Genomic DNA, 26,487 nt, shown 5'->3' with positions numbered 1-26,487 from the left:
AATCCAGAGATTTCCAGGCAGACATGAGTGAGAAAGGACACTGATTGCAGTGCTAGGAACACATGGCGTCCTGGAGGGGCTTGTCCATTCAGATTCTGACAGTGAATAACTCAGGAAAGGGTTGTAGGCCTCTGATGGGGGCCAGAAGGCAAATGTAGCCTGTCTGGATAATGAGCCAAGAGGGCTATGCCCTCTCTCTCTGAGTCCCTCTTGTAGCCGGGGCCAAAGGCCCTGCAGGAAGACAGCATGATCATATTCCTGTTAGGCCTTTATGGTTCCTCAGGAGAAGATTCAGGAGGTGGGCAGAGTAGGAACCGGCCCCTCTCCTTTCAGAGTGGAGCGATTTTGCCCAGAGCCACACAGTGACTTGGTTCTGGGGTCAGGTCTTCTGGCTACAAGACCAGTACCTGACCCATGGAATGCGCTATAATCCACACCACCGAGTAGCCTTGGAGATCTGACTCCAGCCCCCCACTTCTGCCACACAGCAGCGTCCCCCCATGGGAGGCCAGTAGCATGAGCTGGCAGAGACGGCTCTGCTTCAGAGGTCAGTCTTCTCCCCAGGGCTCGCCCAGGGAACTTGAGACTCAGAGGCTTTTCCCAGCACACCCAAGCTGCTGTTCGAGACCCGGAGCCCGTGGCCAGGCAGCAGATCGTACCCCACCTCCTCCTCGTCAGGGATCCATCCTTCCCTCAGTGTGGCTGATGCTTCTCCCCCAAGCTGGTTTGTGGCAGTCCTGGGTCAGGAGAGAGGCTCCTTGCTGAGCAAGCTGGGCCAACCTTCTCCCAGCAACCCCATCAATCCCCTCTGCTGGGACCCAGCAGGAGCCTAGAACCCAGAGCTCCAGAGCTGATGCCTCAATGAGCCATCAGAGCTGAGAAACCAATGCCTTCAAAGGCTGGTGGATTTGCTGGAGGCAGAGAAAACAGATCTTGGCTGGGAAATGAGGAAGACAGAGCCCCAGGGAGCAGCTTCCAAAATAAAACAGATGAGAAAACGCAGCCAAGCCCCAGATATAATAAACCCCAGATAATTAACAAGCCGTCGCCGAGATAATCATAGGGAAATATATTTTTATTGCCGCACACATGCTCTTCTGTTTTATTTTTAAATAGTATATATTAGAATAGATCTTAGCTCTGAAAACTTGCAGTTTGGGCTTTTTTTTTTTTTTTTTCTGAGAGAAAGGTGCTGGGTAGCCCCAGCCCCTCTCCAGTCCTGTCTGAGCAAGGGTACCCGGGGAGGCCTCCAGTAACTAGTGCAGGGGGAAGGGGAGTGAAGGGGAGGGGGAACAAGTCTCCTCACAAGTCCAGATCAGTTTTCTCTGGGATTAGCATAATCCCCAGGCTTTACCTGGCCTTGGAGTCCTTGGGGGAACCCAGTTTTCCCTACATCCCAGTCTTCCCAGGATTTTCATCCCAACCAAAACTCACTCTCCTATATCCCCACCAGGAAAGTCTGGGAGAAACCTGTTTGTGCTTTAAGAAAACAAAAGGAAAGCACCCATCACAAGGCCCCAGGAGGACTCAGCTGGGCTCCAAACTGTGAGCCTCGGGTGTCCTGAGGGGGGCCTCAGCAGGGCCACCTGTCTCTCTCCCACCTGCCTGAGCCTAAGCTAGAGACCACGGGACTGGCTCTCGGCCCATGGCCAAGGGGCCACATGTCGAGGGAAGGGACGTTCCCTGATGCACACCACCTGGGACCAGGACTCTCCGGTCCTTCGAAGCAGAGGAAGATGGTCCCAGCAGACAGGTCCTGCCCCGACCCCAGAGGCAGGATGGGGGCAATCCTGCCCCCTAAGCCTCCTTCTCCCCACAGTGAAAGGGCCAGGGGGAAAGCTCAACAACCTGGACGGAGTAAGGCAGGCTGGGGAAGAAAGCACGAGCTGCAGAGCCCACGGCCCAAAGCAGGGGAAAGCACATCTGCCCCACAGCCGGGGGTGGAGGGAGGGCTTTGGCCACACACAGGTGGTCAGAAGTCAGCCTCATGGGCGCTTCTCTTCTCTGCCCAGCAGAAAAACACACTCTTAGCTTCTAGAAACAAAGATTCAAGACCTATAGTGAATGAGGTTTTCAACCCCAAGGATATAATCAGTGCTTCCCCTCCCAACACTCCCAGATTCAGGGGAGGGGTGTGCTGAGACAAAGCTGTCCAGACACCAGAGCGTCAAGTCCGGCCGGGTGCCCGCCTCCGGGCTGATGCTTCTCGACAGCAAAGGGGAAGCCATACCAAGCCCTCGGCAGAAAGAGGAAGGGAACCTTCGGGACCCCCGGGCAGCAGCCTCTACAAGTCAACAGTCCAGGCCGATATTGGCCAAGAGCTCCTCCAGGACCTGCAGCCTCTGGCTGGCCTCCTCGATGGCGCTGTAGGTCTGCACGTTGCTTGTGATGTGGAAACGGATGTCGTCCACCAGCGGGATGGAATCCGTCTCCTGACGCTCGGCCACGGCCGCCGCCTCCTCCTTCACGGCTGCCACAAAGTCTTCCCGTTCCACCAGCTGGGGAAGGGAAAAAGGGTCAGAGTCTGGCCAGAAGTCCTGGGTGGGAGGGGGGGGGGGCAGACACGGCACTCAGGGGAGCTCCACCTCTCCTACAAGGAAGCAGCTGGTGCTGAGCCTGCCACACCGAGGCCCAGGTCCGATTCCTCCCACCCTCACTGACCCCCAGCCTCGGCGCCCACCTTCTCGATGACCTTGGCCATGAACTCCGTGCACTGGTCCTCCAGACGGGTCAGCTGGAACAGCTTAGCCACCTTCCAGACCCCGACCACGCTGTCCTCCTCCAGCACCTGAGCCAGGCTCCGGCCACACAGCCGCTTCAGGCCGGGCAGCAGGTACATGTCAGCCACACACAGCACATCGTAGGCGATGTCGGGAGACAGCTGCAGGGCAGACGGGGTGGCCTCTGGGTGGGGACCCTCGTCTAGAACGCCATCCCCCCACAGCAGGACCACTGAAAGAGCCCCCAAACTAGGCCCCTCCAAACAGGGAGGAGGAAGTGATTCAAAGCACTGCCTAACAGGACTGCTTCCCTGCTTTAACGGCAGAATGATGTCATGTTTTTTAGTGTAACATCCGGCCCCTGGCTACCTGGTGAGACTTCTCTCAATCAATCAATAACCATTTATAAACAAACATTATTATACTATTATGTTACATTATATATTTCATATATAATAATTATAATAATCATATTATAATCATTTATACCTACTATGTGCTAGGCACATGCCTTAGATTTAACCCTCTCCCCCAATTCCACATCAGGTACTGGAGTTATAAAACTAAAATAGAAACAGTCTGTTCTCGTCCTCCCAAAGGACATTCTCCTAAAGGTTTGGAGGCTGACATGGAAACAAGTACATAGATAATTCATTTCCAAACATGGCCAAACCAAATCTAAAGTAACTTCAGAGAACGGGATCAGCTGGAGAAATGAAGGAAGGACTCAAACAGTACTGAGGGGAGCTGAGTTTCCAAGAGGAAGAGCGTTCCTGGTGTGGGGTCTCCTTGTTCACAGCTCCACATGCTGGAGTGAGCGCTGACACAATTGCCCTCACCCAGAATGCCTTTCCTCCCCACCTCTACATCTTCACTTCTCTAAATAGCCCAGTTCTGGAATATAGTAGTAAAGGGATGGCCAAGCCAACTCCATCTCCCTGCAGGGTTATTCAACAAACAGGAGGAGGGAGCTCTATCCAGTTTGCTAGATGCTAGCATTATATATAACTGTCACTCATGCTATTCTTCTGGACTAGATAATAGGGCAGTCAGAAGTGAGCTTGGACTTGGCTGGACAATCAGACCCAGAGAGTTGGTCAACAACGGTTCTCCGTCAACTCGGAGAGATGTCTCCATCTATGCTCGTTCTAATTTTCTGTCTTAAAAAATATTAGCTAAAGGTATAGAGCAGTGGTTCTCAAAGTATGGTCTAGAGAATCCTGGGGATCTCTGAAACCCTTTTAGAGGGTCTACAAATTCAAATGATAATTTACCAATATGGTAAATGTCTATAAATATAATCAGATAAACAAAAACGCTTTGGAGAGAGCCTCAATAATTTGTAATAGGATAGACACTGAAAACAAAGGTTTGAGAACCATTGGTATAAATGGTTTGCCCATCCAATCTTTAAATACACAGCTGGGAGGGATGGCAAACTCGCTGGGCAACAGAATTAGGATCCAAAAAATTCATGACAGGCTAGAACACTGGGGGGCAGCAAAGCACAGTGGGAGGCCCAGGACCTGAGTTTATTCCCAGCTCTGCTATGGCTTATTAGCTGTATAACCATAGGTGAATGGCCTAACCTCTCTGAAACTGTTTCCTCATCTGTAACATGAAGAGGCTGGGCCGCTAAGGTTCTTTCCAGCTCTAGATCTATAATCCTATTATTAAGCAGCATCTAAGAAGAAGATATTTAAATTTTAATTAAAAAAAAAAAGATGAAATTTAAATGTAAAGTAAAATGTAAACTTTTTACATGGATTTTTTACACTTTTTCCCCCCCTTCTATCTGGGGTTGGGATAGGAGGGAGAGAAAATAAAAACTTGTTAATTGAAAAGGACAATGACATTTTTTTTAACCCAGTAGAAGGTAAGTTTGTTGAAGACAGAGATGAGCATATTTTTGTAATCTCTGCCTAATACAGTGCTGAGCACGACTGAGGTGCTTAATAAATGTTGAATCAAACTGGATTCAGAAAAAAATTTCACAAGAACAAGATGAGAACAGCCCAGCTAAAGAGCAGATGCTCATCTAAAGGAAAGCCGGGGCTTTCTTGGAAGCTTGGTGATGAGGCAACCAGAGCAATTAAGGCTTTCTTAGGCTGTAGCTTCCAAGTGAGGGAAGGACAAACATTCTAGGCTCCTTAGCTGTGGTCAGAATACTCCGAGAGGCCATTTCTCAATCCTGAGTGCTACATTTTAGGAAAGATGTCAGTAATTGAGAGAATGCCCAGCAGGGGGCACAGAGGACAACGATGGGTTCTGAAATAGAGCCATCTGAAGTCATACTGGCTGAAAGAACCAGGAGTATTTAGCTTGATGGCACAATTCCTAAGCTTCGGAACTGTCCCAAAGTGCCATGAGCTGCTGTAGAGGTAGTGAACACCCTATCCCCAAAGGGCTTCAAGAAAAGGTGGGATGGTCACTTGTTGGAGATGCTGTGGGGGAAATGGTTTGGCTCAGGGTTTCTGTCACTCAGGAATGGTCCGGCTCTTCCTCAAAGGTCTAGTGTGAACATCCATTCTCCCCTACGAGCAATATCTGCCCCCCACAGAGGGTCAGTCTCCTGTTACACACCCAGTTACCTGTATGTCTTCTCTGCTCCCGCCCCCCTCCAGGTACTAACCCCCTTGCACAAGAGTAGGGCCTCATATTCATTTTGTCTCCTTCCCCGCACTCAGCTAGCGGGCATCCCGAACCCAGCTTGTGTGTAATGAAATGGAATGCCTACAGAATGGGGAGCCTGACCTCTGTGTCATCACTGTACACATAGTACAGCACGCGGGTGAAGATGTCAGGGGAGATGCCATGCAGGGTGACTGCAGGGAGGCCAGGAGAAGCTGCCAGCTCTTCACTCTCGCTGAAATGGTCATCCAGCAAGGCCCGAAAGTAGTCACTGCGGCCACAGAAGAAGGCCTAGGGAAGCGAGGAGAGGTCAGCCTGCAGGGAACCCCTCCCTCCCCCCCGTGCGACCACAGGACCACAGACTGGGAGCTTGCAGGTGCTCCGGAGAGTGCCCAGCCCAACACCCTCAGGCTAAGTGACTGGTCAGAGGCTGGGACCTCCTGCTGCCAAGGCTGGCTCTTTCCCCCCACACTGCCTGTATTTATCCCTAAGGGTCCGGGTCTTTTCTCCAAAGTCTTCACCAAAACTCCAACCTTGGCCTCTTCTCCACGTACCACGGACCTAATGTCAGGGAGCCTGTGTAAAGGGTCTGGGAACAGGCAAGCGCCACAAGACCTAACGAGGTGAGGTCAAGGAAGAGAAGGAGTAGGGACTGGGGAAGGACTAGGAGGCCAGGGACAGGTTTTGGAAACTAGGATAGGGTGAGCTCTAGACAGGGCTAATAAACACTTGGGGAACCCCAATCTAGGGGTGGGCACCTTGTGACATAAGAAGTTGTAATCTCCCACACGAAAGCAGACATCGGGACAGCTGCTAAAATTGTCGGTGCTGTCAAAAGGTAACTCTCCGAAGCCCACCTGAGGAATCAAGAAGAAGGCTGGGATTGCAGCCCGTGGAGCCCCTGCCTGCTGAGGTCCCAATACCAGCCCCAGAATAAAGAAGTCAGGGCGCTTTCAGAAGCAGCACTAACCTCGACATCCCACCCTCAGGGTTTTGGAAGGGGGCCTGGACATACCCGGAGCTCTGGAGGCAAGGCACAGTCCGCCAGCAGCGCCAGGTCTTCCCGGAGTCGGCAATCGGCAGGGGGTGGCTCAATGGTCAGCACCTTCACACAGGTCCCTGGCTTGGAGGCCACTGCCAAAGGAAGAGCACAGCTTGCTTCTGTTTCTATTCCCAGCTTCGCTGCCAGACAGGCTGATCCGGTGCCACCCCAGGCCCGCGTGCTTCCCGGAGCGGCCGAAGAGACTCACCAAACTCGTAGGCCTTTTTGCACTTGGTCTCCAGGCCGGTGATGAGCTCCTGCAGCTGGCACTGCTTGGCCAGCCTCTTACAGTCACTCACATGCTCCACATCAATGTCCAGGCGACCTGCGGAGAGAGGAGCCGGCTGGCGTTCAGAGGGATACTTAGTTTTCCTGGTCAGGCAGGAGCGGGGGGGCAAAGCTCAGAACAGAAGGACCCCTGGCCTCGTCGCTAACTTGCTAAACACAAGGAGGCTGTACAGCAACCTGCCTCTGTCCCCTCATCAGTAAATTTCAGAAACTCAGAGCTGCCAGAAGTAGGACTTGTCTCTGATCCACCCCCTAGGAAACCGAGTCATCCAGGATAGAGAAAGAGGGGACACACCTGGAGGTGACCGCAGTCACAAGCATGCCCAGGGACACTGTGGGTAAGGGACCGCATGAGTGCAGGGAACCCCTTCTCAACGCAAAAACTTACTCAAGGTTAAGGAGGAGGGGCAGACCATCAAACTGAACTCTGTTCTCAGGCCAACGTCCCATAAGGGACTCTGTCCTAATCCCCAAATGCTCACAACTGGAGGCTAAGGTTACCAAGTCCTTTGGAATGAGTTCTGACTGTTGCCCATCTCTTAAATGGGCTGGATGGACAGACATGAACTAATGGATAGGAGATAAATGAGTTCTGTCCACCCCACCACAGCCACCCCAGCTCTGCCAATCACCAGCCCCCAGGAGAGGGGCCACCTGTGTAGAGATACTGCAGAAGGGAGCCGAAGGCCATGGGATTGATCTGTGGGAAAAAAAGGAAAAGTCAGAGCACCATGGGAGCTCATTGTTCCCCTTCCCCTCCCTTGGGAAGGACACCTTATATTTCCTCAGTATGCCCTCTCCAAAGGCCAGACCGACAGTTCCCCTCTAAGTCTTTGCACCCCGATGTTCACCATCAAAGCCTTGGTGGACTGGAGACAATGGGGGTGGGAAAGGAGCCCAGGATCCCACAGAAAGGAGACGCCCACCCAGGACAGACCATGTGACATCCTATTCCTGAGTGTCTGAGGTCTAGGGGCAGCCCCTTTCGTGGCCCAGAGGTTGAGTTCTCAAGACCATGGCCCAGGACATACCAGTGGGTGTTTGAGAGCAATCACACTTTTCCCCTTCCACTTGGTATCAAACATGTTGGCAAAGTAGCTGCTTCGGGCACTGAGGATGCATCGGTGGGCACAGAAGGATTTCCCATGGACGATGAACACGATGTCACTCTGGTAGCCTTGTTCCAGGAGCCTGGGGGGAGGGGGCTGGGTGGGCAGGGGCACGGAGGGGGAGGGGGCCATGGGCCATGAGGGGGAAGTGGCTATGATCTCCCCCACCCCTCCCTGTCCGCTCCTCAGGCCCCAAGCCCTGCAGATCCCTCTTTTCAGAGCCAGGACCTAAGATTTATAAACAGGACAGCGGATGGAGGAAGCTTATCTCCCCCAAACACTCCCAAGCCCGTGAGTTGGCTCTTTTTGAGTCTGTACAGCTTAGTCTCTGATATGAGGGAAAATGATACTCAAATTTCCAATTTTATGCCTTGAGAGGACATCTAGAAAAAAATCTCAAGTTGGCGTGGGGACGTCTGCCACTCTTTGACCTCCTCATAGCCACGGGAAATGGCACGATGAGCTTTGGCCCGAGGATGGTTCTGAGGTGAAAAGGAGGCCCCTTAAAATGCCCAAATGGGCTGATGACCCTGCATTTCCTCTTCCTCCTTTGTCATAGAGAAGGGAGAAAGGCTCCCACAGCCCTAGGCCCTCCGCCAGCCCCTCACCGCTGCAGGAAGTCATCATAATAATCCCTCTGCATTCGAGTGGAGGTGATCTGCTTGTAATCCTTCAGCTCGCGACGGATGGTATCGCTCAGCGCTCCATACAGGCAGCGCTCCCCGTCAAACGTGTTAGCTTCACACCTGGCACCTGAGGGATGAGGCAAAATGAGCCTACTCTTCCTGCCCTCTGCCCAACCAACCCCAGTCCCCAGCTCCACTCTAGACCCCCTCCAGCCCAGCCAAGGCTCCCTGGGACCTCCTCCTTTCTCAGCCCTTCAGTGGGGGTCCAGGCATAAATGCCATGTGCTCCAACAAGCCCCAAATGGAGTTATTACAGGGTGAGAAGGAGGTGGTGCCATCAGGATTTAGGCTAAAGCAAAAGGCAGGACCCGCATACAGATGGACAGTTCCCCAGGACACAGCCCCAGGCTGGCAGGAGAAGGACAGAGAAAGGTCTCCAGCGGCCCCCACTAGCATCTGGGTCCAACCAACCTCAAAGGGTCCGTCTCTCCCCACCCCCTCCCCAGGGAGCGCTTGTGCACACACACACACACCTTCCTGTCCTTACCATTGGCCAGGAGATAACGTACAAGCTCCTCATGTCCACACAAGCAGGCATAATATCTGTGAGGGAAAAAAAAAATCCACTCTGCAGAGTTCATTATAGCACATTCTGCCCCTCCTTTCCCTCATATTGGGGCAAAAAGGCATCAATAAGGGAGTGGAATGAGCAGGAGCTGCCTCCAGGAGGCCAGAGTTCAGATCCACCTCTCCCACTGACTAGGCTGGTAGCAGTCTTCCCAGCTCTCAAATGAGGTGGGGGGAAGGGCGGAAACATCACACTTCAATAACCTGCCTCACAACTGTTAAAAGAAGTGCCACAGCCTTTAAAGAGCTCTAGAAATCGAATCACCCCCATGGCCAGCCCCCTCCTCAAGAACCCAGCTTTTAGCTCGGCCTCCCATCCTTCCTCCCCAGAGCATGCTTCTTCCTTATTCATTGAACTCTAATGGTTTCCTGTTGCCTCAAGCACAAAAGAGGAACTATAATTAGCCTTTAAAGCCCTACAAACCTGACCCCAACCTATCTTTCCATCCCAACAGCCATTCCTTCTTCTCCTGCTCACTCTGCAATCCAGTCTTATCAGCCTTCAGGCTGTTCCCAGGACATGAGACTTCATCTCTTAATCCCATACTTGTTATTGGCCATCTTGCCATGTCTCCCTCTACTTCAAATCATCTTTCCTTTTCTTTTAAGACACTGCTCAAGCATCTTCCATCACCCACTACCCACTAGTGCCCTCCTTCCCTTATATGGCACGGTATAAATCTTTATTTATTCACCTTCCATTTGTGCTGGGTATATATACATATATGCCTGATGAAAATATCGGATCTTTAGAGTAGGGCTTGTTTCATTCTCTGTATTCATCCTCAGTACCTACCCTTTAATAAATGCTCAATGATTGACTGATATGAGATAGGGGGCTTCTTCCCCCCTAAGGGAGGTGGAGATACTCACAGAGGGGTACTGTCCCATTTGTCCCGGACATTGATCTCCACATCTCTCTGCTCCAGAAGGTACCTGAGTGGAAAGAAGAAAGCAAAGGGTGATTAATGCCTCTTCAGTGGAAGTCATCCATTCTCTAAAGGAGAAAAGGAACTCCACTGATCCATGAGACTGGGGGAGGGAGGGGAGGGCTCAATGAAGAATGACTCGAGAAGAGGCCTCTTCTCACAGGACAGATAATGGCCATGGGAACAGAAAAGATGGACGTAGATGAGAGCAAGATCCTGAAGGAAGAATCTACAAGATTCGATGACTGATTAGCTATGGAGGGCAAGAAAGAAGGGAGGGAACCAAAGGACAGAAATAGGGAAGTTGGAAGGAAGAGCTGATTTCAGAGAATAACTTAAGCCTGATTTGAGAAATGCTGAACTTACAATCCCAGCAGAATGATGAGTAGGAAATTTTCAGAAGTTAATTGGAAAAAAAGAGGCCTGAAATGCTGGGGAGAAGATGGTGTGGGAGACAAAGTTATAATAAGAGCTACAGAATGGTTAGAACCCCCAGTGGGGGAAGGGAAGGGGCTCAGGATCAGGAAATCCTAGACACAAATCCTGCAAAGACATACCCTGCATATTATTCTGGACAGGTCACTTCCCATGTCAGTGCCCCCAGCAAGGCTTCAAGGTCTCATTAGAAACTTCTTCAAAAACTAAAATCACAAGTGTGCCAAAAAGGATAACAGCAATTGAGGCTTCAGAGGCCCTCGGAGACAGAGGCTTCAAACACAGGGCCTACTCTTGCCCTAACCAGATGCTGGGAAATATTTGACAAAATAATTAAAATTACACATAAAACAATAAAATAGAATAGACATTATTAACATGTGGTTTGCTCATTTAATATGTGGCCTGAAGGGATCCTCATATATATTTTAGTGGCCCCAGTTCTATGAGAAATTGATACTCCTGCTTTAAGGTATCAAAAGCAGGCTTCAAGGGGCAGCTAAGTGGCCCAGTGGATGGAGCACCAGCCTTCTAATCAGGAGAATCTGAGTTCAAATGAAACCTCAGACACTTAACACTTCCTAGCTGTGTGACCTTGGGCAAATCACTTAATCCCAATTGCTTCAGGAAAAAAAAAAAAAACCCAACAACAACAACAAAAAACAGACTTTTAGGTATTCCAGTGGCTATTATTGTTTGCAGGTGAGGAAATTGAGGTTTGGAAAAATTAAATGTCTGGAATCTATTTGATTTGGGGCCTTCCCTGCTTCTGAGTCTGAAATCTTTTCCCCACACAATGCTGTCTCATTTTCTTTCTATTGCCTCAATATCACTATCGGTTACTATATAGTTATCTATATACAGGTGAGGACTGAAACCAAAGGAAATAGAACATCAAGTCAAGGAATCCAGAGACAGAAGTGGACAAAGGAAGCCAAAAGCTTAGGGACAGGAAGCCAGGAAAGCGAATCAAACAGCAAATGATAACTGGGAGACCAGGTGAGTGCAGTTAAGACAGAGGAGAACAGTTTCAAGAAGAGTGTATCAATGAAACTGGAAGGTATGGGATGAGGAGAACTGAGAAAAAGCCAATAAGTCCAGTGATTTCGAGGTGGGTAGGTGGTCACTGGTGCCATGGAAAATAGTCCTAAGACCAGTGATTGTAAAGGGTAAGAAAAAAAAGTGAATAGAAGCAAAGCATGTATTCCATTTCTTAAGAAATCTGGTGGAGACCAGAAAGAGGAATACCAAAAAGGAGAGCAGCAGGGAGTAAAGACTTTTTTTTTTCATTATAGAGACTTGGGACAATTTGGAGAAAGAAGTCAGTGGACAGGGAGTGACTGGGTTTGCTAGAGGGAGAGAAATAGCTGATGAAGCAGACTCAGAGGAGGGAGAGGGAAGCAGGGACAGGAACATGAGGTTCAAAAATGGATCCCTAAGGCAAGAAAGATAAATAGGCTAGGTGGAAGGAGGCAAAGAAATGAATTCCAGAGCAATGATCATTTTCCCTTAGGGAAGCAAGAGAGGAAATCATCTGCATATCAGCCAAAATTTCTCCTTGGGGAATAGTGCATTAGGCACACCCCCTCCCCCAACCCCAGGTTCCCAGTTTGGGATACTCCATGTCCCTAGCTCCTTAGCAGTGAATCAGGGAGGCTTCCTGTGAGAAGGTAGCATTGTCTGGGGTAGAGATTCCCAGTTTGGGATAGTCCATCTTCCTAGATCCTTAGCAGTGAATCAGGGAAGCTTCCTATGAGGAGAAGATAGCTTAGCCTGGCTTAGAGCTACCAAAGAAGTAGGGTTTTCATACATGAGGATGATCCCACTGTGCAAGACCTCAGACTGCCAGGTGATGAACCAGGGTGAAAGATCTCCTCTGGGGCCTTTCCTACTTAAGTTTGGAACACTACTCTCCCCTTACCCCCAGGCCTTCTTGCTCTGTGTCCAAAAGGCCTATCTCAGGTTCCCGTGCTCTTCCACCAGAAACCCTCCAATTCCCCAGGAATTAGGTCCCTCTTGGAAAGACCGTTTTAGAAATCTGGCCCAACCTCAGGCTTGGAGAGGCTCTGCCTTGATTCTACCTGGCTCATACAAGTTTGTATACATACAGGGTACTAATGGACCTAGAAACTGAGTCCTTCTTAGAAGGTCCTCCTTCGAGGTCTGCCCAGTGTCAGGTTTAGAGGTGCTGCCGGGATTCTACCTGGCTCATGCAGGTGGGTATACTTGCAGTGGACAGGGCATTAATGGCAAAGTCATAGAAACAACAGACTTCTGGTGCTCCTTGGGTCAGTTTCATGCAGTGCTCTGGGAGGCCAGCAGAGGGAGGAAGGAAACAAGATAGTACTGATGGTGGATCTCACCTTTATACAGGCCTAATTCTCAGGATATATTGAGGTGGTCACCTCTATTAGTTGCATAAATTGGGCCCTGAATTCCCTTACAGGACAACACAGCTCTTCTCCCTCCCCAAAAACAAAAAACAGAAGTGGAGGGCAGAAATTTGGCTGGGGAGCTCATCCCCTGTTCACCCCTCTTTTTCTCCCTCCCCCCCTCCCCTCCATCATTTACTCTCTAGCTTACAAACACACTGAGCTATCAATATGCCCTCACCTTGGCTCTGGGGAAGAATACAGCCCATGATCCTCTTTGCCTCCATGGAGTTTATGGAGTTTTGCTATGGTGAGGCCCCTCAGGAGCTACTAGTGTGCCCCTCACCCCTATTCTTCAGTGTTGCCTTTGCACCCCAAAGGCACAGCCAAAAGGAATTCTGAGACCCTCCCCCATCCATATTCCTCAGCCCTTTCTCAGCATACACGCCGCATTACGGTGTCACCCTCCTTCCCCATGTGTCCCCTGGAACATACAATCCCCGAAACTCTCCGGTGCTCCTCCCTCGCCCCACCTCCCCGCATCTCTTCACCTTTACCCTCCCCACCTTCCCTCTGCGTACTCTTCCTCCTCCTCGCCACACTTCTGCCCAGTCCTGGCTCCCCAGATCTCTGCACGCCTCTCCCCGTCCCCAAACCACGCTCTCTAAATATTCCCCCTTCTCCGCGCACCAGCTTCCATCCCACACCTGATCCCATCCCCCATCGCCCTCGTTCCTACACTCTCCCACCCCCCACGTCTCCCAATCTTTGCACACTTCCTCTCATCGCGCACCGCCCCTCGCACCTCCCGTCCCCGATGCCCCCTTTTCCCATCCTCCCGCCATTGCAGACCTGCCTCGCCCCCACGTTCCCCTCCTCCGCTCCCCCAGACCCCCGGCCTCCCTCACCGGACTCGGCACACGTCTCCTTTCTTGCAGCTGATAAAGAGATCGCTGGTGTCCATGGCCCGGGGCGCTCATGACCCGGTGGGTTCGGGCTCGGCGGGGGTTCGGGAAGACTCTGGCGGCGGCGAAGGCGGCGGCGGCCCTTCCCTTTTCCCGGCCCTTCCTCGTCCCAGTCCCGGGGCGGATGTAAACACCGCAGGCCCCAAGGCCCGGCTCCGCCCCCGGGGCGGGGCGGCCGCTGCGGCCGCTGCGGCTGCTGGGGCCCGAGGACCAACGACCCACTGCCCGCACGCCGGGTTCTAGGTGTGGGGAGCCCCGCCGCCGTCGGGCTCTGGAGCGGCCGCTGCGGCCGCGTTCTAGGCTGCGCGGCCTGGGCCGGAAGGGAAGCCCCCGCCTCCACGAGGCTTTCAGCTCCTTTCCTAAGGACGGGAGCAGGACTGCCAGACGTGCTGCCAGAGCACTCGGGTTCGAACCGGGGCTCCGCCGAGTTCCTGAACCTCTCTGGGCCTGTTAACGCGCCTGTGATAGTGAGAGCGATCACCTTTGTGGTCCCTCCCAGCCGCCAATCCACCGTCCCCCGATTCCTCTGGGGCCTCGGCCAAAGCACTGACTAAGCCACAGGGGCTAAGCTTTAAGGCTAGGACGCTGAACTTAACTGCACGTCTTAGGGAATTGTTTTTTGCGGCTATTTTGTATCCTTCCTCTGAGGACCGAGTGTGCTTAATAAGTGTTTATTGTTGCTATCTTGTATCTCATCCACTTCCTAATGTAGCCTTTGCCCTAAGTAGACACTTAATGATTAATTCTACGAAGACGCAAGACCCTCCCCTTCCCACCATCTCTTCCTAGGGCTGAGAACTTGTCTAACCTCGGGCTGGGATTCTCAGAAGGTGGACTTTTGGCCACCTGGGGACTTGACCTGGGTAGGGGATTGACATTTGGTTTTAGAGGTCCTCTTCCCCTTCCCATTTAAAGGGCCGCGGGCTCTGCTGGATTTCAACTAATTCCTTCCAGGGTATTTATTACCCATTCTCCAGTCACTAAAAGGACCCCAAAGTGCGAGGTCTCAGAGGAATCAATCTCTAAATGATAGAGGGCCAGGGCAGTCAAGTTAAGCTCATTCATAGAATGTTAGAGCTGAAAGGATCTTTAGAATTATCTAGCCCAAACCCCCACATTTTCTATATGAGGAAACTCCGAGCAATTCAGGTAAAACAGTGTGTCCAAAATGGAACAGTTGATGGGTAGTGAAGCTGCAGCCAGTCTATATGCTTTCTATCATAATAAAAAGTGTTGAGTTAGGGAGATCCATACTCTATGTCCAGGATCCTGAAATTATAGTTGGCCAGCTTTAAGGATGGTAGGATAAAGGTGACTGCAACAAAATACCTGGTGAAAGTTCAGGAAAGGCTACTGACATATCAGAGCCACTTTAGACACACTTGTCCATGTTGTGGGTATGTCTGCACTAGGTAATCTTTGGTGACCTTAAAGAAGGTTCAGGGTCTGGCCACACTACAACAAAGGAAGCTTCTGAGGTTGACCTCCAGTAAAGGCCTGATTTGGTGGTTTAGGGGTAAAATGGGGACAGATGGAAATGCTGAGGCCTTCCCTTGGCTCTCTAGCTGAGAGGCTGCAAGATGAGGCAAAGAATCAGAATTGAAGCTGGGAGTAATCTGGTATCTGGTCCAACTTGGACCCATTATGAAATGGTCAGTTAGTCACCCAGATTCTCTTTAGAGCTCTCCCAACCTCCCAAGCCAGCTTGATCCAATTTGGGATAGCTCTTACTGTTAGGACGTTCTTCTTGGCATTGCCATTTCTGTCTTATTATAATTAGTCCTTCTGGGACCAATTCCCACAGGACAGCCCTTCAAATACCTCAAGATAACTATCCTGTTCCCCTGAGACTTCTCCAAGCTAAGCAGTCATAGTTCCTTCAGGTAAGGATTGCTCTCTTTTGGGTACTCTCTACCTTATCAATCAAGCACTTACTGTGGACTATGCACTTTGAGCATTGAGGATACAAAAAAATACTTGCCTTCAAGGAGCTTACAACAATATCCTTATTAAAACTGGTACTTGGGGCTGAACACATTGTTCCAGCTGTTATCTGAATAGAACAGAGGGCAGAGGGATTATCATCACTATATTCTAAATATATGGAAAACAAGCTCACATTAGAATTTTTGTTTTTGTTTTTTTGGGGCTTCTGTATCATACTGCTGACTCATTTTGAATTTAAAGGCCACAAGAATCTCAAAACTTCTTACAAATAATTGTCCTACTATGCCTCCTTCCCTTCCCTCTCCCTTCCCCATCTCATATTTTTGAGGTTGATTTTGTTTAATCCAAGTGTATACATTCATCTCTATTGAATTTCATCTCATTGGATTCAATCCAATATTCTCATCTCTTAAAATCTTTTTAGATTCTGTTTCTTTGACTGTATTTCCTTTTCTTCTTGATAGTCCAGGAATATGGTATCTCTACAATGTAGGGAAGTGCATTCTTCTTATACTGTCCTCCCATATACCCACGATGTCCTGGATGGGGCCTTTCTGCCAAATTGCTCTGGGAACAATATCTCCTATTTCCCCTCTTCTCTGATTGTTGAGGTTAGGAACCGAATGTTGAGGTGTAGACCACATGTTGAGGTCTACATTTGGGGTACCTAAATGAAATTAGGGTTTAGTTAAGGTCTAGTGGCAGGTTTGGGGTACAGGGAGTCAGACAGAGTTCCCCTGCAACCCCCTTAGATTCGGCGCAAGGATACGGCGGTATATGAGGTCTAGAAGCGGTGCTGATTCCCAATAAAAGCATTTATTGGCCCAGAGAGCTAGATTAATAAAAGAGGTTTATTATTGAGTTTAGAAGTAGGAGATAGGTGAAGGTAGAGATAAGGAGGGCACTGGACAGAGGGTCCAGTGGACAGAGGGTCCTCACATGGTGACCTTGTTTGGAATCTCTGCAAAGAGAGGTTCCCATTGTGGTCTTTTAAGTCGGAGACTTAGGTCGAGGGGCTTTGGGGTGTAGCCCCAGAGTTGGCTCAGATCCGGGTGGGGCTGGGACAGGTCCGGACCTTCAATTGGAATTCAAAGGGACCAGGATTTGTGAGTCAAAGGGTAATTTACATTAGCTAGGGGGGTTGGGAATCAAAGTTTGGAATCTTTCCTGCATCATTCCCCCCTCAAGCAGTTGGAACTTAAATTCATTTAAGGAAAAAGACATGGAGCAAAGTCAGTTATTGAGACAGAATTGAAGATTTTCTCCTTCCAGGATTTTCCAAGTCAGGGGTCCCCTCTTCATCCCCCCCTCAAGAAGTCACCTCCAAAGGCATGTGGGAAAAGGGGCGCTGATCTCTTAACTGCTTCGAGCTAGCAAGGGTCGTAGAGATTTGGGGTTCATGCCAGGAGGTGAGGCGTGAGGTGTGGGATTTGGGGATGGCAGCAGGGCATCTAAGGGGTGTTTGTCCCGGTCAGTTGTTTCCAGTCATTGTCCCATGTTCTTCAGGCTAAAGGGCAGTTGCGAGTCCAAAGATTGAAGCCCAGATCTCGGGAGCAGGTTAAAACCGGGGTGTCTTCCAGGATGGAGATGCAGCAGGAAATGCATCAGGCTGCCTGTAAGAACCCATCTAACAAGGAGAAGTAGGAAAAAATGCTGGGAGCAAAAGATTATTTGTCTATAGTAAAAGTGTTAAGTAGCCTAGAGTTTAGCCCTTTCATTCTTAATTTCCAGGAAAGCTAATTTCTCCTGGGGTTGGTATTAAAGGGTGTGGACTAAGAAGTCAGGGTAGGCAAGAGGCCTATATCTCTAGTCAAGATAAGAATGCAATTTAAGCTCTTAGAAATCTTTTAACTGTGCTGCCTTTTTTTAAAAAGAGTTGGTTCCTTAAAAAGCAAAGACCTTGAGCCTTCCCCCCACTTTCCCCACTCTTATGGGGGAGGGGTAGAAGGGGTCAGAGGGAGTGTTAGAAGTATCTCAGCACTGCCAACCCAGCTTACCGGCCCCTGAGGTGTTGGGATTGTCCTGGGATAAAAGGGGAAACAGGGCCAGACCCCAATTCCCTACCGGGGAGCAGGACGCCGGAGACCAATTCAGCCCCTGTGGTGTGACGCAGTTTCTCCAGTGTTCCTCCTGCTCGAACTCAGGACAGAGACTGGGGTCTCCTCGGACAGTTTCTGGGACACCTACAGGCCTAAGTCTGGGAGAGATTTGTATTAAAAGGCGCTTCTGCTCTGATGAGGCAGAAGTTGCCCTGAGAAGAAAAGAGCCGAGAGTCTCAGGTTGGAGGTAAAGGGAAACCAACAAACAGGTTTTAGCAGCAGAGTGGAAGAAACATGAGTTTTGGACCCCGAAAAAGTTGAGGTGGTGGGTGGGTCCTAGGTTTCATTAGGTTCAGTTTTTCAGCTTTAAAAGAGACAAGTGTGCTGGGTGTGTTTTGGCTCGCTGCTTTTGCCTGAGGGCACAAGTGTTAATCAGTCCCAGGATTAGAAAGAAAAAAGCACTTTAAAGGATGGACTTGTCCCTAGAGAGATTGGAATTCAGCTAATCTATTCAGAATTCAGGTGTTGAGATTAAGGCATTTTTCTCAAGCCCAGTGCATTGACACAGCTTAAAATCTCCAAGGATGAAGGAGGGAAGCCAATTCATTGCAAACCCGAAGACTTTCCCATTCTATAACGTAACCTTCATAGACGTCTCTAGAAGGTGTCACAAAGGGCCTCCTAGAAGGCCGTTTGCCAAAGAAAAACCAGGATTTCGTCCCTACGACGTCTCGTAGGCAACTAATTTCCCCAAGACTCCCGGAGTCTGCCAGCAAGCTCAAATTAGCTCGAGACTTTGAGCCGCCCCCCATTATAGAAGGGTGCTGTGGTGGGCTTGCCTCAGTGGAAACCTCACCATCATTAAGGGAAAGGTAGTGGAGAAGTGTGCTAGGAGTGGGTGTGGTGTAGTAGGAGTGGGTGTGATCTCCACTTCAATAGCTCCTCACTTAACTCTAGACAGTATGCATATTCTATAGCCCCCGGGCTCCCTGAGCCGAAGTGTCTCAAGGAATGGGGGAGGGACACAGGGTACAAGTCTAGAGAGCTTGAGAAAAGAACAGGAAAGACAGACTTCTTTCCTAAAGGCGTTCACCGAATTCTTAAATGGCTTCAGTTTCTCCCATTAACTCATTTCTTGCTGCAGTCAAGGAATGAGGGGAGAAAAGAAAAAAGAGCCATCTTCTAAAGAATTTAATTTGCCTCGACCTGGAATTTTATTCCCCAGCCATCATTCCAAAGGTCTTTCTTGAAGCTGCAACCTGGCCAGGGTTGGAGCCCAAAAAAGAACCTTTTGTTGGCAGGGACATAGAACGCCAATCCAGAAAATAGAACAGAGTGTGCTAAGAGCAAAAGGTTTTAGGACAGAAAATTAGGAGCAAAAGAGTTCCCACCTGTAGGGTTAGGTAGGAAAGTGAGAGAGACAGACCTAGCCTGGTTTACCTAGGTTATCTTTCCACAAGCAGCTGAGAAAAGGTTTTAAGTAGTGCCCTGAAGCTAAGAAAAAAACCGAGAGCAGTTTAAAATCCCCTGTCTTTGTAGACAGCCTCCATGCAAAAGCATAATTCTGAGGCTTCTACAGTTAAAAGGCTGTGCCGGGAGGGGGCATTGCTCTAACACAGGATGACCAAATCAGGGAAACCGAGTCCCATTTAAAATGTATGGGCTGAGCACGCTTCCTGAGGGCTGGAAGCTGCGGCTTTAAGAGCCAGGTAGTTCAGATTGCCAGCAAAATTCTGTTTTAAAAGTTGGTGAAAACCTTTCCGGAGATTTGAGAAGATTTAAGATTGAGTCCCCAATCTAATCCCCACTGTATAGTTACCCCAAGAAGGGGACAGGATAGGAGTATTTAAATGGCAGGTTGCCAAGCCACATGGGAGAGGTCTGAAACAGGCCTCGAGTTCTACACTCCCCACTCCATGGAAGAGGGGGAGGAAAGGCCAGAGCGAGGGTGGGGGAGAAAGAGATGCCATCTTACCCAGCGCGGTGCGTCCCGAATGGCGAGGGCTCCTCTGGCGACTCCGCTCAGGAACTTGAGGGCGGGGCAGCTCATCTAAGCCCCCAAATCTTGCTGGGAGAGCAAGACCTGAAGGAGAGACCGCTCACCCCTGTCCAGGGAGTAGCAGCCGTAGGCAGAGACATTCTCTAACTTCACCCCAAGTCAGAGACCTTTCTCCTCGTGGCTGGAGCCTGACCATTAGAAACTCCATTGCATTTAACAGTGGAGTGGGAGAAGGGCTCAAACACGGCTCCTCTTACATTTCTCCGGTTATCTCCCCAGCACAGATCAAAGAGCACTGGCCTGGGACCCCCAGAAGGGTGGGGTCACCAGAATGGCCATGTGTCTCCTTGGTCTGGAGGGGTGTTAAAGAGACACTTCCTCTCGTGTCTTGGAGTCCCTGTCTGAGAGCAGGGCTTTCTAGTTAGAAATGCATTGAGATGCAAAGGAAGGGCCTTTGTCTCTCGAAAGGATTTGGACAGAGGGAGTTTCCTCAAGTAAAGAATCTGCTCCAGGAAAGATTTTAGAGGCAGGGGAGTGTCTAGATTGTGGACAGGAAAAAAACTTTTAGTTTTCCAAATCTTTGCAGCCTCTCTCCTATCTCTTAGAGACAGAGAGCCGACAAAAGAAGCCTTTTGTCAAACCGCAGCAATTCCTCAAGAATTGTGCCAGAGCTTAGAGCTCCCACCGACGACCCAAGCCCGACCCGAGGGCGTTGGGCGTCCACTGCAAGATTAGGAAAGAAAAAAGTCTTTTACCTTATCCAGAGTTCCGGATTGCCTGGTAAGAATAGAGGCCTTTTTCACCTGAAAGTCAAATAGGGTGAGACGGAACGCAGATATTCTCCCCACTATCTTTAGAGAGAGAGAGAGACGAAAGAAAGAACACAGATTCTTCCCAGAAGAATATTGCCTGAACAGCTCAAAACCCAGATTGGTTCTGAGTGCCCCAAAAAGGTTGGGGTTCGGTTTTTTGCCAAATTATCTAGCTTCCGGTGTTCGTTTCGTCAGGGAACCAAATGTTGAGGTTAGGAACTGAATGTTGAGGTGTAGACCACATGTTGAGGTCTACATTTGGGGTACCTAAATGAAATTAGGGTTTAGTTAAGGTCTAGTGGCAGGTTTGGGGTACAGGGAGTCAAACAAGAGTTCCCCTGCAACCCCCTTAGATTCGGCGCAAGGATACGGCGGTATATGAGGTCTAGAAGCGATGCTGATTCCCAATAAAAGCATTTATTGGCCCAGAGAGCTAGATTAATAAAAAAGGTTTATTATTGAGTTTAGAAGTAGGAGATAGGTGAAGGTAGAGATAAGGAGGGCACTCACAGAGGGTCCAGTGGACAGAGGGTCCTCACATGGCGACCATGTTTGGAATCTCTGCAAAGAGAGGTTCCCAGTGTGGTCCTTTTAAGTCGGAGACTTAGGTCGAGGGGCTTTTGGGGTGTAGCCCCAGAGTTGGCTCAGATCCGGGTAGGGCTGGGACAGGTCCGGACCTTCTATTGGAATTCAAAGGGACCAGGATTTGTGAGTCAAAGGGTAATTTACATTAGCTAGGAGGGTTGGGAATCAAAGATTGGAATCTTTCCTGCATCATGATCAAATCCAGAATTTGTTATGAGGACCTTCCACTGACCCAACCAAGGATCCTATAGGTCAATTAAGTTGGACTATTGGCACACTGAGTTGACATATAGGATCCAACTAAGTGTGTCAATAGTCCCACCTAGCTTTGTATCATCTGTAAAGTCAAAGAGCATGTCATCTGTGCCTTTGTCTAAGCTACTGATAAAAATGTAAAAACAAAATAAAACAAACAAACAAAAAAAAAAACCCCAAAACTAAGTACAGATCTGAAAGGTCCTTTCTTTTAGAGGGCCAGAACTCTGGAGAACTTGAAAGGTGTTAACTCAGTGAAACTGATGAGATAATGAGATAATGTTTCTCTTATTCACATATATACCTGGTATTTAGTATGGTGATGTAATGGTTCTCTAGTTCACATATATTCAGTATGCTGTAATGATGTAATCTTACTAAGGCATATAAGGCCTGAGAAAGACTGGAAATGAGACGTTCCATTCTTGACCATCCTCCTGGTGGCTCTCCTGCCTCCTGCACTCCTCCATTAAGATCAGATACTCAGGCTGATCCTGATCAGGAGGTCCTACAGAGAGCTAGTCTGCACGGTATATTTTGGTACCCCAACTCAGGTGCTCTCGAAAGCACATTACACTTTCTCTGGAGACCAATGGCCAATGTCTTTTGGCAATTACTTCCAAATTCTTCTGTATTGTATTATTGTCTGTTCACATTTCTTCATCTTTCCTATGAGAATAGTTTAAGAGATTTTGTTTTGTTAAAATCCAGACACATTTCCATATGAACATTCCCTTGGTCTACTAGTTTAATAACTTTGTTCAAAAAAAAAAAAAAAAAAAAAAAAAAGGAAAAGAAAATGAATCTAGCAAGACCTGTTCAAAATGAATGAGTTAATGAAGAGAATGGAAAGAGAACATGGTCTTGTTTCCCAGTTTCCAAACAATAGAATACTCTGTGGCTCTTCCAGAGAACTAAAAGTGATTTGGAGACAATGGAAGACATATCTTCTTTATCCAAAAGAATGTTTGCCAAGGTAGAATTAAGTAACTCCCTTTGACAGGGAGCTACTTCAATTTTTGTCTAGGTAGCCACAATGCCTTTCACTGTGTGCGTATTTTATGAAAATCTCTTGAATTGGAAGAAGCTTTGAATTGAAAATATAGTCCCTTCTCTACTGATTCTTTGTGTTACCTTGGACAAATCGATTCTCTGTGTCTCAGTTTCTTTGGCTATAAAATGAGGGAGTGAAATTATTTGAAAGATCCTTTCCCAGCTTGGATCCTCTATGACTTTGCTGGGCTTGAAAAGCAGAGTGATGTAATAGGACTCTTTGGTCCCCTGATCTTTGTGTGGAGGGCTGGGTCAGAAAATCCGGAATCTTCTAGTTCTGGCTCACCCCCACCCCCACCCCCACCCTTAATTCACCTGGCCAAGGGAAGCTTCTAAATTAATCACCACCCTTAATCCAACTGGAAATTCCTCCCTACACACTACCCTAGGTTCACCGGGAGATCGGCGTCTTGGCCCGCGCTACAGGAGACCAAATAAAATTAAAATCTGTCCCTTGATTCCCCGCTATCTTCCTAACCAGGGGCCCCGCTCCCCGGAGAACCCCTCGGTGTCAATAGACTTCTTTTTGCCAAAGCTTCACTTGGAGCCTGGGACTGCGAACTCTTTCGCAAAACCTGCGGCATCGGCCTGAGGACCCCCAAACGCTGGTGGGGTGTCTCACCCTCAACAGGGTTCAAATCACACCGCCAGTCTGTGACTGCATCTGAAGCCGGCTCCCCTGACTCTTCTGAGCCGAGCGCTCTCTCCGAAAGTCGGACCTCCCCGAGGGTTGGAGCTGCTTTCACCTCCGAGGGTGGGTGGGGTCACAAACAACGGCCCGTGTCCATCACCAGGAGGGCTGCTGGGCGGAGTACAGCTGGGGAGAGAGTGGCCCACCTCAAGCCCGCAGAAGCCCGCACGCACGCGACTCGGGGAGAGGGTTGTTCAATTGAGCATGCGCAGCTACCGAACGGGAGCTAGGACCAAATGAGCATGCGCAGACCTAGGCGGGTGACGTGAGTTGACGTTCTCTTTAGAAGTGTTCAAGCGCTCCCTTTGAGCTTCCGCGCCGCCCCCTCCCTCCGTGTCGGCCTCACAGATGAGTCCCCGCTATTGAATCAAGACAATACACCCCTAGCCCACTTTGCTCCCAAGCCCAACCGGGGCCCGGCTGTCGGGATGCGCAGCCCCGCGAGTGACGACGCATTCTGGCCCTGGAGGGCGGGGCCTCTCCTGATTGGCTCCTGGCTCTTTGACCCCGCCTCCTCGGTGTTCTCCTGGCCCCGCTCCCACAGTTACAATCCGGCGGCTGCTGCCCTTCTAGCCGACCTGGGCTCCGGGAGCGGCGGCAGCGCGGTCCCCATCTCTGGCCGAGGCCGGCTCTTGCTATCGCGACCGACCCCTTCACGGGCCTAGACATGACCTAGCTGCGGAGGAGAAAAGGGACAGGAGGCAGTTTCTGCTCAGCGTCCTTAACCCAGGGCCAGTTTAATCAGTTCCGCGGTGCCCGGAGGAGAGCCGACTAGGAACGGGGAGAGGATGTCGTCCGCCCTTTCCTCCCCCTTCCCACCCCCCATAACTACCTAACAGCCGCTTCCACCCGCAGGCACCTTGCCTCGAGCCTCAGGGGAAACGCACTCGATGCCTGCCCTGAAGAGCTTAGAATAAATCACTGCTGCTACTGGGGGGTAAGCAGGGATTTTGAAGAAAACCCCTCAGCAAATTGAGGTCGATCAATAGCACGTGAGAAGTCAACTTGGCAACAGCACAAGAGATCGAGGGGGGCCGGAAGTGAAGCGCTGTTTCTCTAACCCACGTTTGGGGAAACGGGATGGGCAGGCTTTGTGGGCTGCTTCTCAGACCTTGGCTGCTTAGACCAAGGGAAGTCATAGTGGCTCCGGAGTTAGCTGGGGACAGGGAGGCTCCCAAAGGAGGGGCAACATCATGTGCTAGCTTTGGGGTACGGACCAGGAACTACTCCACACAGCAGAAGGGCAACGGGGGGTTGTCGTGCTAAGGTTGTGAGAAGCAGAGTGGGCTGCATAGCCCTAATCCCTAGCAGGCTTTGGGCCCACTCAGTCTGTGCTTTGGGGTTAACCAAAGCAAGATGTTGGAGACTGAGGCCGAGAAAAGAAGTGGGGGGGAAGGGCTGCAGCTTATTCGGGTTTCCTGGTGGTGCTTTCTGGAGGAACAAAAAATGAAGGGTGACCTTTCTCTTTGTCCCAGGTGCTCAAGCCGATATTTTAGGTTCAGACACAACCTCTGCCATCATCCAGTGTTCTTCCTTCTGGGCCCCTTCTTCACCTCATCAATCAAGAGTTAAACAAGGGGAGTTTCCCACCTTGGAGATGGGGGGAGATCAGGTCATCGGCTCTCTGCTTGGGATGCACAGGGCCAGCAAAGAGATAGATGCCAGGCTTCGAGGGAAGGGTGAGAGGTGATTTAGAAGAAGGGAGAAAGATGTGATCTAGTGGTGGATTTGAGCAGAATAATAGAGAGTTGCCTCTAAAGCAGGACAGAATTGGGTACTTCTCTCTGCTACATACCTAACCTGGCCTGACTATGTTCCACTCACACCTTCAGCAATATCATTCTGGTTTTGTCCAGAGTTCTGGTCCCAAGTTCTAGGATGGAAAGAAAGGAGTGTGCCTGGTAGTGATGGAGGGCAGGGAGGGGACCGATCCCCCAACCTAATTCACAGATGTGTGTCCTCCTCAAATACATCAGAGTCCTCAGGGTCTCTCTTGCCCCCCATCAGCACAGTCCAGCCTCCAGGCCCATTGACTGTGCTGCCCCCATTCAGACTGGGCTGTTTCTCCTGCATCTCCGACTGGCTGTCACTGGCCACATCCAATGTGGGGTTGTCATGGCATCCATTCTCCACAAAACGAAGCTCTTCTCCATGGGACTGGGAAGGAGATAAGAAAATCAAAACTGTTAGAAAGAGGCTCAAAGAACATTTCCCTCAAATGCTTCTCAAACCTCTGAGGAGACAAGATGGAGGAGCCATCCCTGGTCAGGTGTGGAGTACAGTCTTCTTGGCAAGGGCCTGTATCTTTCTTGTCCCACAGTCCAGGAGTAATTAAACTTCCCACCACCACACCTACAGCACCCTCCTCTGGATAGTGCTTTATAGTTTTTCAAAACAGTTCCCATACACTAGTCTCTAATTGGATCCTTGCCACAACTCTGTGAGGCAGGAATGGCAATTATCCCCATTCTATAGAGGTAGAGGTGCCTGGAGAAGAGGAGACTGGAACAGGTTCGATAGTAAATGGCACTGCCTGGGACCACCTGACCTATAGCCAGGCCTTTGGATTCAATTATATTCTTCAGACCATAAAAGGAGTGGCTTCAATGTAACACCCTTCCTCCTGCCCCTTTTGGAAATCTTGGAAGCTTAGATCTCTTCCCAGGACCCTTAGAATTAATCTTGGTTATAACTTGAACCCCATCTCTATGGCATTTCCTCTTTTCCCATTTCTTATACTCCCACCTGGATTAGTCAGAACCAGTTCCCCTTCTGGACAAACTAGCCTTTTCTGAGTTCTGTAGCCCCTTCTCTGCAAACAGTTCTTTCCTGGTAAGCTTGGATTCTGCTCATCATGAGAGGGACATAGGAGCCCAAGTATCCACTCTCTCCATCTTGCTCTAACTCTTACTTCAGAGAAGCCAGATAGAAAAGATCAACCACGTGAACTATCATGAGGTGGGAGAGGAGAATGTCCAGCCATGAGAAAAAGCTAGTTCACATTCTTGCCTCCTCACTCCCTATCCAAATTCTATTACAAATTCTTGAATGCCTGCTCTTCCATGAAGCTCTCATGACTCCTGCTATCGAGGTATACAGGGTTTCACAGTGCTATCTCACGTGATGCTCATATACCCCTGCTTCTTAGCCTTGTCTCTTCAACCACACTGTCAGCTCTTTGCTGGTTCATCTTTGAATCCTCACCCACACTGGTCACTCTGAACAGGGATCATATTCTCCCTAGCCCTAGCCCATGACTGAGCAGCCTGCCCTCAGCCCATTTGCCACTTTTCTGGCCATCGCCTTCCCCACTAGCTACCCCCATTCTGTCTTCTGTCCTATCCTCTGCCTGTCCTCATGGT

General features: G+C 49.9%; 2 protein-coding genes across 3 annotated transcripts in view; both read right to left on the bottom strand.

Annotated features, from left to right (window-relative positions):
* Positions 1–1,060: 1,060 nt before the first annotated feature.
* ABTB1 (ankyrin repeat and BTB domain containing 1) lies at positions 1,061–14,151 on the bottom strand. The gene is made up of 12 exons (XM_003762485.4): positions 13,688–14,151; positions 9,917–9,979; positions 8,964–9,019; positions 8,399–8,543; positions 7,713–7,872; positions 7,336–7,381; positions 6,602–6,718; positions 6,367–6,485; positions 6,110–6,208; positions 5,475–5,642; positions 2,681–2,881; positions 1,061–2,498 (listed from the first exon to the last, which is right to left on the bottom strand). Exons 1-12 carry the CDS (start codon positions 13,741–13,743, stop codon positions 2,292–2,294), a joined length of 1,437 nt encoding a protein of 478 aa, XP_003762533.1. The 5' UTR covers positions 13,744–14,151; the 3' UTR covers positions 1,061–2,291.
* Positions 14,152–23,830: 9,679 nt separating this feature from the next.
* PODXL2 (podocalyxin like 2) overlaps positions 23,831–26,487 on the bottom strand; it is a 36,840-nt gene continuing 34,183 nt past the window's right edge. For both annotated transcript variants that reach the window (XM_031956227.1, XM_031956233.1), the window contains one exon: positions 23,831–25,282. In XM_031956227.1, coding sequence (XP_031812087.1) covers positions 25,070–25,282 — 213 coding nt within the window. In that variant the 3' untranslated portion in view covers positions 23,831–25,069. The remainder of the gene's footprint in view (positions 25,283–26,487) is intronic.

The sequence above is a fragment of the Sarcophilus harrisii genome, chromosome 1 (assembly GCF_902635505.1).
Source record: "Sarcophilus harrisii chromosome 1, mSarHar1.11, whole genome shotgun sequence".
Classification (NCBI taxonomy): Eukaryota; Metazoa; Chordata; class Mammalia; order Dasyuromorphia; family Dasyuridae; genus Sarcophilus; species Sarcophilus harrisii.
This window is presented reverse-complemented; position numbering and strand designations above follow the sequence as displayed.